At 40.5% G+C, this 11,161-nt stretch overlaps 1 protein-coding gene across 1 annotated transcript in view; it reads right to left on the reverse strand.

Annotated features, from left to right (window-relative positions):
• Positions 1-9,060, reverse strand: part of PPP4R3A (protein phosphatase 4 regulatory subunit 3A) — a 30,994-nt gene extending 21,934 nt beyond the window's left edge. Inside the window, exons 1-4 of the mRNA XM_063117969.1 lie at positions 7,773-9,060; positions 3,727-3,782; positions 2,379-2,477; positions 650-1,267 (exon numbers count right to left, since the gene is read on the reverse strand). Of these exons, the coding sequence (XP_062974039.1) occupies positions 650-1,267; positions 2,379-2,477; positions 3,727-3,782; positions 7,773-7,914 (915 nt within the window). The 5' untranslated portion in view covers positions 7,915-9,060. The remainder of the gene's footprint in view (positions 1-649; positions 1,268-2,378; positions 2,478-3,726; positions 3,783-7,772) is intronic.
• Positions 9,061-11,161: the final 2,101 nt, after the last annotated feature.

The following is an 11,161-nucleotide window of genomic DNA, read 5'->3' on the forward strand; positions in this document are numbered from 1 at the left end:
ATATAGTTTAACGTATAGTGCTTCAGTTGTTTTGAAGTTTGTTTTGAAAAATGGGATATAAATAATTTAATTAACTTACAAGCACAGGCCTTTTAGACAGTAGCAAATAACGTAATTACCACTTTGACGCACAGAGACTCCCAAAATAAAAACCATGAAGCCCATTCTGTGTAGCCACGTGCCTAGAAATATGGGGAGGCGTGTGAAAGAATCTAGCATGATTTAGTTTTAGACAATATATGCTCTTTTTTGTGGAGGAGTAAAGCTGGAAAACCTTGGGAAATGCCTTTTGTGGAGATACTTGGTAACTCTTACTACAGATTGTGAAAAGACACTACTGTGAGGCATAGATCATATGCATCATGCAAGAACCAGGGTCAGAATCATGGGAATTAGATGGAATGAGGTATGTTTGAACCACAGTAACCATTTTAAGGTAGGTTAAGAAGTGCCAAACTCTAAAAGCATATGCAAACGCTTACTCCAGGTAACTGATAATGCCAATTTCTATCTGAAACCACAATCATTTATGACCCAGCATCCCAAGATCTCCAAGTACATGGAATACCCTATTATGTTTGACAGTAAGGATCCAAACACAGACCTCAAATCAGAAACAGATTAAAGAGAAAAAAAATCCCAGACTTACCTGTAACATACCAACTATTTCTACTTTATTAAAAAAGATGAATGAATGAAGAGTTGATAACATGTTTTCCTCAAATACTGAAGGAGTAGGAAGAACCATATCTTGAATATACTGTACTCTGTATGTCTGATGTATTTTTTGTTTTAGCTCTGGATCAGATATTGGAATAACTTCTTTAAATTTTGCAGTTTTTGTCAGAAATTCCCTGTGTTTCCGTGACTGTGATAAAGAAGGATCATATTCTAGGCATCCAATTACATCCATTATACATTCTTCAGAAAACATGACTTCAAAAAGTGCAGTTCTATTCAAAAGGAAGATTCCCTTAATAATTTCATACAAATGGTGTAGTCCTTCAATGTTCTCCAAGTCCTCACACACGTGAAAAATTTCTAGGAGCTTTTTAATGTAGCCCTCATTTTCCAGTGCTAGAGCAAGTTTTTCACGCCGCAACGGGGAAGGTAGCGAAGAAGCCACAAGTTCTGCAATTTCCTCTAGTCGACTTAATTCACAAGATGGCAACTCTAGACCTGGAGATGACATATCATCAAAGCGTTCCTCTTCAGATTCATCCACCAGATCCTGAGTAATGTCCACTGAAGGGTCTTTCCCTTGAACCTATTAAAGTGAGAAAAAACTAGAAGCTACATTTTCAACTTTAACTGCCAGATGGCTACTGCCATATAGGCACTCAGCCATAAAAAAAGAGCATTTTTATCATAAACGTTTCTTAAAAGCTATAAATCAAGAAAAAGTCATTGTACTAATTCATGGAATTGGTAGGACCAAAGACTAAGGTTTGCATACATACTATCAGTTATTAAAACATCTACAAGAGGGGGGGGGGAGTTCGGCTTCAGACAACGCCATACTATGGCAACTAAGCATCTCAATGCAAAGAGGCACCAGGGTTATCTTCAGACACTGTTACCCTAGACCAGCTATCCCCAACCTGGTGCTCTCTGGATGATTTGGACTACAACTCCTGATCATTAGCCATGCCAGTAGGACTAATAGGAGTAGAAACACCAAACTTCTGGAGGACACCAGATTGGGGAAGGCTGTCCTAATCCAAAAAAGTGACTTTCGATCTGTAGAGAGTGGCATTTTTACTATTGCTTCATCTTTTATTTATTGTTTGCCTATGAACGTTTTGTATTTCTATTTGAGTATTATTTTTAATTTTCGTAAATCATCTTGGAAGCCATCCTGATGATATGTAGTATATAAATATTTTAAACAAATAAAAAACAGCTATTCTAAGCATATGCGTAGTTCTGATCAGACCTTCCATTCCAAGTTTAACTGGGACATCTTGCCAACACCCCGTCTCCCATTCATATGTACAAAAAGCTAAAAAATGATCTTGGTACTGAAAAGTGGAGTGTACACTTTTTTTTTTTGCTATTGCTATTTTAGCACTTCATTCTTTGTAAGTAAAATATTACCTTACTGCTCAGTGACGTACGACAATGGAGTATTTTCCTTTATATATTTTCTATAAGCAAGAGTTTTAGATTATTTGTTCTCCTGTTTAGTTTGTCCAATTACATTTTTTTCAGTTTCATCAAACTCTGAAGATGCATGCACAGAGCTGGCTGGAGAATGTTGGGAGTTTAGAACTTTTTTTGTCTAAACATGCATAGGATTGCTCCCTAAATAAGCGCAAAGCCTCTGAGAAAAGTAACCAGAATGAACTATGGTTAAACATGCAAGAAAAAAAAATTACCTGACATATTTTTTCCCATATTTCATCACATCCAGCTTTTTCTTGAAAGCTAAGTGCCAAATCATAGTTCTCTGCTTCAGACCACACAATCAGCGTGTCCTTGAAAGGGAAAAGTTATGTTTGGTTAAGCTATATTTAACATTTTAGAACATTCTGAAGATGAATTACTTGGTGCAAAAATGTTGAGAGAAGAAAAGTAAAATGTTTCACCTGCACATTAGATTACACTTGAGGTATCAACAAAACAGCATAACCCAAGAATTCGCATACTATATTGTCAGTGTCTAGTGAGTTGGTGCAGAGAAATTCACATGCATGGCGCAATGGCAACATCCATACAATGCTAGCCTCTAGCATCTGGTTGCCGTTGACCAAACTGTGGCTCAGTCAGGGTAACTCTGACTGGGTTCGCACAATAAAGGAAAGAAACTATGCAATCATAGGTTATTTCCCCGACCTGAGAGTGGCCATAATTACCCTCGCCTGGTTCGATTAGTTATGTTGTCTGAACACGGTGAGGATGCATGGCGGGATTGGGTTACAAACCATCGCACAACTTTAGGACATGGGTTATAGGATGGTTTGTAAAGCCACCTGCCAGGCTCCCTCACTGGGTTCAGACAACACAGGAAACTGTGACTGGCTATGGTAAATATGGTAATGATGTGGAATGTGACTGCCACATGAAGGGCAGGAAAATAAGCTACGATGGCTTACTTTCCTTCCCCACTTGTGTGAACCTGTCTCTGTGCTACAATGTGCTTTATAGGAAATTGTGCTACATATCAGTGGTCAAAACTGCTACATATTTATTTTGACAAAAGGTCAACTTCTCATTTGTTTCCTTATTCATTTTTCCATATCACTAATAAGAGCTACAATTTATGTGTGTGTACTGAATAAAATAATCCAAATGTGTACATCACTTCAACTAGTGCAAAATATGGCAGCCAGGTTGGTCACTGGCACATCTAGGGGTGACAATATTACACCAGTTTTAAAACCCTAGCAGCTTCTGTAGTATTCTATAGAATACTATATTACTATATAGTATTAAATAAGTATAGTAGTAAATAGTATTCTGTACTATTTATTATATTTCTATACCGCCCAATAGCTGGAGCTCTCTGGGCGGTTCACAAAAATTAAAAACATTCAAAGTATAAAACAACAGTATAAAACCATAATATAAAATACAATATAAAAGTTCACAACCCAGGTTGCTACAACCTAGGCAATATCAGCTTGAAAGCACTTTGAAATTGACCGTGCTGATAGGAACAAGGCCCAATGTTGTCAATTTTTTATCACAAATCTACACAGGGAAATATACTGATAAAATTGTTACCTGTTGCTTCTGGTATGCAGTATTTGGATTGATTTTCGACTCGAGAAGAAGAGAACCTGAAGAGAAGGGGGAAAGAGATTATGAATAATAATATAGAAATTAGTTACTGATTCTGCACATCCCAGAAGTAAAAGCAACATAAACCATACAAAACATGCTTCGTCAAATAAGCCTTCGGGGGGATAACAGGAAAGCTGCCAACATTTTGTACAGTAAAAGAAGTGGTAACCAGCCAGCCACTATTACAGAGATGAGGCAATTTTGCATGGTACATTAGGCTTGGAAACTATTTCAAATCATTAACCAAATTTCTAGGTGCCTATATCAACTTTCTATGCTTTTATGCAAAAAGGCACTGAAATCCCTCCCCACACTCTCCAGCTAAGCAGATCACATAGATATGAGCAGTACTTAGTTTAGAAAATAGATTGTCCCACATAAGTCTCTGTCCTGTCCATCAGCACAGATCTATAATTGATCAAATCAGTGGGTCAAAAATAAAGAATTGGAGAGTTGAGCAACTAGGAAGAAGTGACTGGGTTAAGCCAGAGAAAACAAACTTCCTAGGACAAGTTGAAGAGAAAAAGTTCAGCAGTCTTGAAACATCTTGAATAGGGAGTGAAGACAGGGAAGCACTACTACATTTTGAAAGCAGTCTATGGCTCCAATTTTTTTCTTTCATCATGAAATAGTGTGTGTGCGTGTGTGTGTGTGTGTGTGTGTGTGTGTATATATATATATATATATATATATATATATATATATATATATGTTATGCTTCCTAAAAGCATCGGGGGGGGGGGGGGGATAGGATAGCTTGGTTTCCTGGCTCAGAGGCTGGAGACAAGCCTTCGGAACCAGGAAATTGCACTCCCCTCCCACTCGTAGCCAGCGTGGAGAGAACCGCGCTGACTACCTCTCTGTGCTTGGAAAATGGAGTGGGGAGACAGGGAAAAGGGGCATCCCAGTGGCAGGTAGGAGTCCAGGATGGCTATGATACTACATATTGTATGGCTGCCCCAGCCTCTTTCCCTCCCCATCTGAGGTCCCTCCACTTAATGAACAAAATCACCCATTTAGCAGGGCGGCTGGAGTGCAAAGGCGAAGATCTGAGGTTGCCAGCAATCCACATAGGTCTCTCTTTTATGATTTTATGCAAAGCACATTCTATAATACAGTGAAAAATTGACATGTAGACAGAAACATTTTTCAGGGTTAAGTTATTGAACAAATGAACAGGTTGATGTGGTATCTAAAAAGCACATTTTAAACTCATATCTTCCCTAACCTCCATTAGTAGGAGGTTTTCAGCATTATATAATACTGAAAATGTCACTAAGTTAATGGTTAAATAATTAACACCCTCACTAGAAGGATTGTGTTTAGCTATGGCTGCTGGCTTAGTACACAAAGATAACAGAAGTTCATTGAAATTGATTTAGCAAAATGGACAGTTTTTCACTAGAGATTAAAAATAGGCTTATATTAGAGACATGTTTTATTATCTTCTTTTAATACAAGAGCACTGAAACAAATAGTTTAAAAACAGGCAGGAAATACATTCTTTTTCCTAACCAGAAACACACCACCAGCAGCAAAGAATGTAACAATGATTGCCATTCAATATATCTCAAATATATGGGACTAGGGCAGTATTTGTGATACTTTTAGGCAGCGATCCTATACCCAATTACCTGGGAATAAGATTAACTGAACTCAACAGGATTTAGTTCAGAGCAGATGTTATGTAGGATTGCATTGTAAATTACTATAAATGGGCACATTATCAGAGTTAAGAAAGGCTATAGAAAAATAGGTCTTTTTGGATGCCAATATTATTATACAGCCTAACTATCTGTTTCTCTGTATTGGGGAGAATCAACCAGTTCTGCCTCCCCATCCCCAAAGAATCAAACTGGTGATCCTTGCATACAAGAGTGGCAAATGCCTTTCTTTGTCTGGATTGTACATTTTAAACCCCCCCCCCTTTGCACTATCTGGCACTGGCCAGTATCAAAACACACACAAATATATGGGCTACTGGAAACTATGTGATGTCTAAAGTCCACTAAGCCTCTAGTTATATATATATATATATACACACACACACACACACACACACACACATGCTGGATGGGAGCCTTTTATTTTTTTGCCCCCTCCCCATTGCCTTACCTTGGCTCCTCATTTTTTTGCCAGCACTATGGTAATAAATTCAGAACAGTAAATCCCATTCTGCTGGCGGGTGCCAGACTTTTCCAACTTGCATGGATCCTTCCCACCTGATTAGTAACTTCCCACAAAGATGATGAGTGTGTAGAAAAGACCTATGAGATTGACTCAACCCACACAGCTGGAGTGCACCCACACACTCCTCAGCAGTGTGGAATGACAATGGCTTTTGCACCGTAATCTGTGTCCATATGCATGTGTGCAGACATACGAGAAAGAAGGGGGTATTTATCATCACAGGATCCTTGCCCTAAACACCGGGACTCTGCTTAAACATCCCCAGTTAACACTAACAGTATGAGCTTATGCCTGTTTACCTGGAAGTAATTAAGCCTCAATCCTATAGGTTGCGCCCTTGATGATCATAAGCCCCCAAACTCAAAAGCTTAGGAACACCCTATATAGGGTGAGAAGAGCAGTAGAGGTGATCTTCGCCTCCCCATCCTCCTGCCCTGCATTTTTTGTTACATGAGCTTTTTTGCCCTGCATTTTTCTCTAGGTGGGCTTTTACCCCCTCTCCAAGGTCATTGTTTCTGACCTCAGATTGAAGAATCCAAAATATCTAGTGGCCCTCAGACTCTGTCTAGGGGTCATAGGATTGCTCCTTCCATGGGTTTAATTCAGAGCTAATGCAGTTAGGATCAGGCTGTAAGTCGGAAATCTTATGCACACATTTGGAAGGAAGTCTCACTGAAGCCAGTAGAACTTACTTTCAAGTAAACAGGCACAGGATCAGGCTATAAATCAGCTCTGCTGATTTGTTGTTTGAACTCGTCACCTAGTCCACTAACTTTCATATATATTATGGAAAAGAAGTTTTTATACAGCAACTCCAAAAAAGGCCACTGAAATAAAAACAGTATTGGAAATAAGAAGAGAAGACAATAAAATACATAGCTATATGGTTAAAGATCAAAGAATGATCCTGACAAATGACACTATAAACTATACAAGACAGAGTTTAAAGTTTAATTTGCAACTTCATATGGCAGTTTTACAAAGTATATCATCCCTGTGACAGTCAGGGAAGAAATTTTATGTTTGAACAGAGAGATGTGCTTGTAAACACTATTTCAGAATTGTGGTTCAAGTGTTTGACAACCTAAAACTATGGATACCCTTTATTATTATGTAGGGAGAGAATAGATGCTGACAACAAATTTAAAGTGAATAAATAGCCTACTCACACTCACCATCTGTTAAAATGTGAGATCAATGAGACAACTGAAGGATAGTATCTACATTCATTAAAATTAATGAAAGTTTTACAGTTATCTTCCATGGGATATGAAAGACATCCTAAGTTATTTAAAATAGTTTGTAGAAATTTACAAGCCTGAGACACAATCAATTGAAGAACTCCTGAAATATTTATTTGGCATAGCCTTCTATGAATGTTTGACAAAAACCTTTCAGAACTAATTAAGTCCATGAAGTCATCTAAACAAGCTTTGTAAGACAAGCCATTTAAATTTTTGTGCAAAATATGATAATTAACACTATTTTCTCTAGCCTGGATATTACATCCAAAGGGACTGTTGTCAAAACAGTGTCTATCAATGAACTATGTTATTTTCACAAAAACTTACAACGTAATATTGTTACGTAACTAACATCAGCACATGGTAGGAATGTTCTCTCATGTCACCCAACAAAAAACACATAGAGAATAACTCTTACCTGATTTCAGACTCTCAAATAAATTATGCATATAGAAATTCAAACCCAGATGCAACTACCACCACACATCCCATTATACAACTTGAAATTTCAATACCTTTGATGTTCACGTGTTCACATGTAGACATGCTTACCATCACTCTCTGCCCTGACTAGCAGGGACATGCCCTTCAGCCTTTCCACATAGCCAGAGGACACATGCCCAGTGCCACGATCGTCCCACTGTCTATCTTCATTCAGAGTATAAACCTTCACCCTCCTCCGGGTATCAGTCATCCTGCCTCTTGCCACACCACAACGGTCTATAATCGTTGATCGAGCTGAGATGTGATGGGGGGCTTTGCCCCCCTCAATAAAGGGGAGCAGAAAAGGGAGTAAGAATCCCACACAATACCCCAAAGAGTTCTCTTTATTGCCACTGCTAAAAGGGGGGCAATGCAAAATGAGAGTCAGTGGTACTATGGGAGCAGATAACTTTTTCACTGAAGCAGTAGTAGCAGCAGCTTCGCAGAATGTAAGAGAACAGGAAGTAGCAATGCTAGAGTTGAAGAAGAAACAGAACGAGGAAAGACGGGAAACAATAGTGGAAAATTGGGACAGGGCACCTAGCGAGGGGCCTAGTTACATAGGTGACAAAAAGCAAAAAAGAATGGACGACATTATTCACCAACGAAGAAGACTGGCACGAATAAGGGAGCAAATCAGGGCACTCGGGAGAAAGGAAGCAGCAGACAGTTCAGTGACAGAAGAGGTAAGAGGAAAGGGTTAGCCAGGCACATCAGTGCCCCCCTCCCAAAATGAGAAGTGAAACTACCAAGTGAAAGGGGGGGAAAATACGAGGGAAAATCAGGGGGCGTAATGGGGAAGGGGGGGTGACAGGAGGGGAAGGGGGTGGCGAAGATGACAGAGGGGAAGCACGAGAAGAGGGGATCGGCTCGGTCCTCTACCCGGCCCTATTGTGCAAGTAGCTGCCAGGCCCGAAGCCGCTTCTTCTCTCGCTCTCCGCTGGTCAGACTAAGGGGCCGAGACGGAGCCGCCCCTTCTTCCCAGAGAAGGCCGCGGCCTAAGCCGGGGGCGGGGGACGCTGCTGCTGCTGCTGCTGCGGCCGCCTGCTCGGATGGGGGCGGGGAGAGACGAAGCGGGCCCTGTGGGGCGCGCAGGCGGTCTCAGCGCCCCGTCTCCCCCATGAGCTCTCCTCACGAGCAGCGATGACTGCACTCCCAGCCCGACTCCGCTGCCGCCATGTTCTTCCTGCTCCCGCTCTTCTTGCCGCCTTCGAGACTCAGCCCAAGCTCCTTCGCCCGCTCCGCGTCGCGTGCTCCGCTCCGAGCACCCGGCAAGGGAGCGGGGGACCCTCCGCGGGCGGTCTGGGTGATCGACGCGCCGGCCGTTCGTGTCCTTCTGTCTCTGCCTCAGTCACTGCGCGTCCGCCATCTTGGTTTCACCTCTCACTGTAGGCGCGGGGTCTCCTAGCCAAAGGCGGCACGGGCCGGCCGCGAACATTTAAAGGGCCAGCAGCCTTGTTGGGATGACGGCCGCCTCGGACGTTTACACACACAAAAAGGCGCGCTTCGCACCTGTCTGACTTGAGAGGAACACCAGGAAGTTTTCCCAGTGGGAAAACAAAACACTTCCACGTAGGGAAAGAGTAATTTCTGAAGCAGTCTACAGAGAACCTGAAACAACTAAGACCCCGATCTTCTGCATGTTTAGACAGAAAAAAGGCCTACAAGTCCCAGCATGCCCCAGTCAGTATAGGACTGGGGCATGGTGGGAGTTGTAGGCCTTTTTCTGTCTTATACATACATACATAAGAGTCTTGTAGCACCTTAAAGATGAACAAATTTATTCTGGCATAAGCATTCTTGGACACTGTTAACCTCATCAGATGCAGATAACCTCAACTTGATGAAGTGAACAGTATCTGATGAAGTGGACAGTATTCACGAAAGTTTATGCCAGAATGAATGTGTTAGGACACAATCCTATGCATATTTAGACAGAAAAAAACCCTACAACTCCCAGCATTCCCCAGCCAGCCATGTTAGGAGTTATAGGACTTTTTCTGTCTAAACATGCATAGGATTGTGTCCTTAGTCTTTAAGGTAACATAAGACACTCTATTGGTTTTGTGTAACAGACTAACATGGGTGCCAGAAATTGTTACAGAGAACCTAGTCTGTATTCCATGAAGGGAACAGACAAGGCTCCCTCCTCAGCATTTATTTTCAATTTCAGCACTCAGGAACACTTCACACATGACATTTCTGACATACAGCAGTAACGGAAAAACCAAGTACAATGTTGTGTTAAAAACCTGAGTTGTAGGTCTTTTTCAGCAATGAACTGAATCCAGCAATTCCCCCTGACATAACAATCAAATCAGTTTGAATCAGGATTTCAGTCCTAATTCACTATCTAGAGAGTGAACTACATACACTTTCCTGGAAGAAAAGAATTTTACTGGTAAACTGTGTTTGATCAATAAAATGAGCACTGCCTGGTTTGCGGTCTATAAAATATTCATTAAATATAGCATTATGTCTGAATGGTGTTCATTTGTGTACTGAGCTCCATGACTCAAACACTTTGAAAACATTCATATGATTGAAAGTTACCTTTCAGACCTAACATGCCCTTCTTAGATATGCATTCTTCCCTGCTTTAAGATCTCAATCAATTCACAAAAACCCTTGGAAGTTACCTTAAGATACATGATGAATTCAGGGAGCAATCCTATGCATGTTTAGACAGGAAAAAGTCCTACAACGCACAGCATTCTTCAGCCAGCCATTCTGTGTTCATTCCATTTCTTGTATCTTTTTTCTTACCTCAGAAAATCTATTAAAAAAGAAAAGCTGCACAAGTGCCTTCTGATCATTAATGTAAGCAACCTCCCTCTGGAAGTACCACCAATGTGAATGTGCTACGTTCTAGGCAGAGATTTAAAGGGCCCTGTCCACTTGCCCTACCAAGAAGATAAAATGTAAAGACTTTAATTATGACTCATATGGCAACACTATTAAACATTTTTTAAAAAACAAACAACCCTGTGGCTTTCTCCGGTACTTAATCAGAAGAATGTTCATTTTTGCATTTTGTCTTAATGTGCTGAAGAACCTTTTATTGAGAAATAACTAGGATATAAAAGATAGAAGGACAAGTAACATATATTTATTAATACTTTACAATCCCACCCAGATAAAGTTAAATTTAAGTTGACTAACCAAGGATGAAGGGTGCAATCCTATGCATGTTTAGACAAAAAGTCCTTCAACTCCCAGCATTCCCCAGCCAATTCTTTATCCATTTACCTGGGAGGAAACCCCATTGAATTCAGTGGGATTTATATCTGAGTAAACATGCATAGGATGTCACTGTAAGGCTGCAATCTTTTTCACTCTTACCTGGGAGTAAGCCTCACTGAACATAGAGAGACTTACTTCTGAGTAACACTACAAACAAGTCTTGTACTAAGTAATGGACATAAAACTTCTTCTTAACTTCTTCTGAAATATCATTT

This window comes from Elgaria multicarinata, chromosome 2, assembly GCF_023053635.1.
Source record: "Elgaria multicarinata webbii isolate HBS135686 ecotype San Diego chromosome 2, rElgMul1.1.pri, whole genome shotgun sequence".
Taxonomy (NCBI): Eukaryota; Metazoa; Chordata; class Lepidosauria; order Squamata; family Anguidae; genus Elgaria; species Elgaria multicarinata.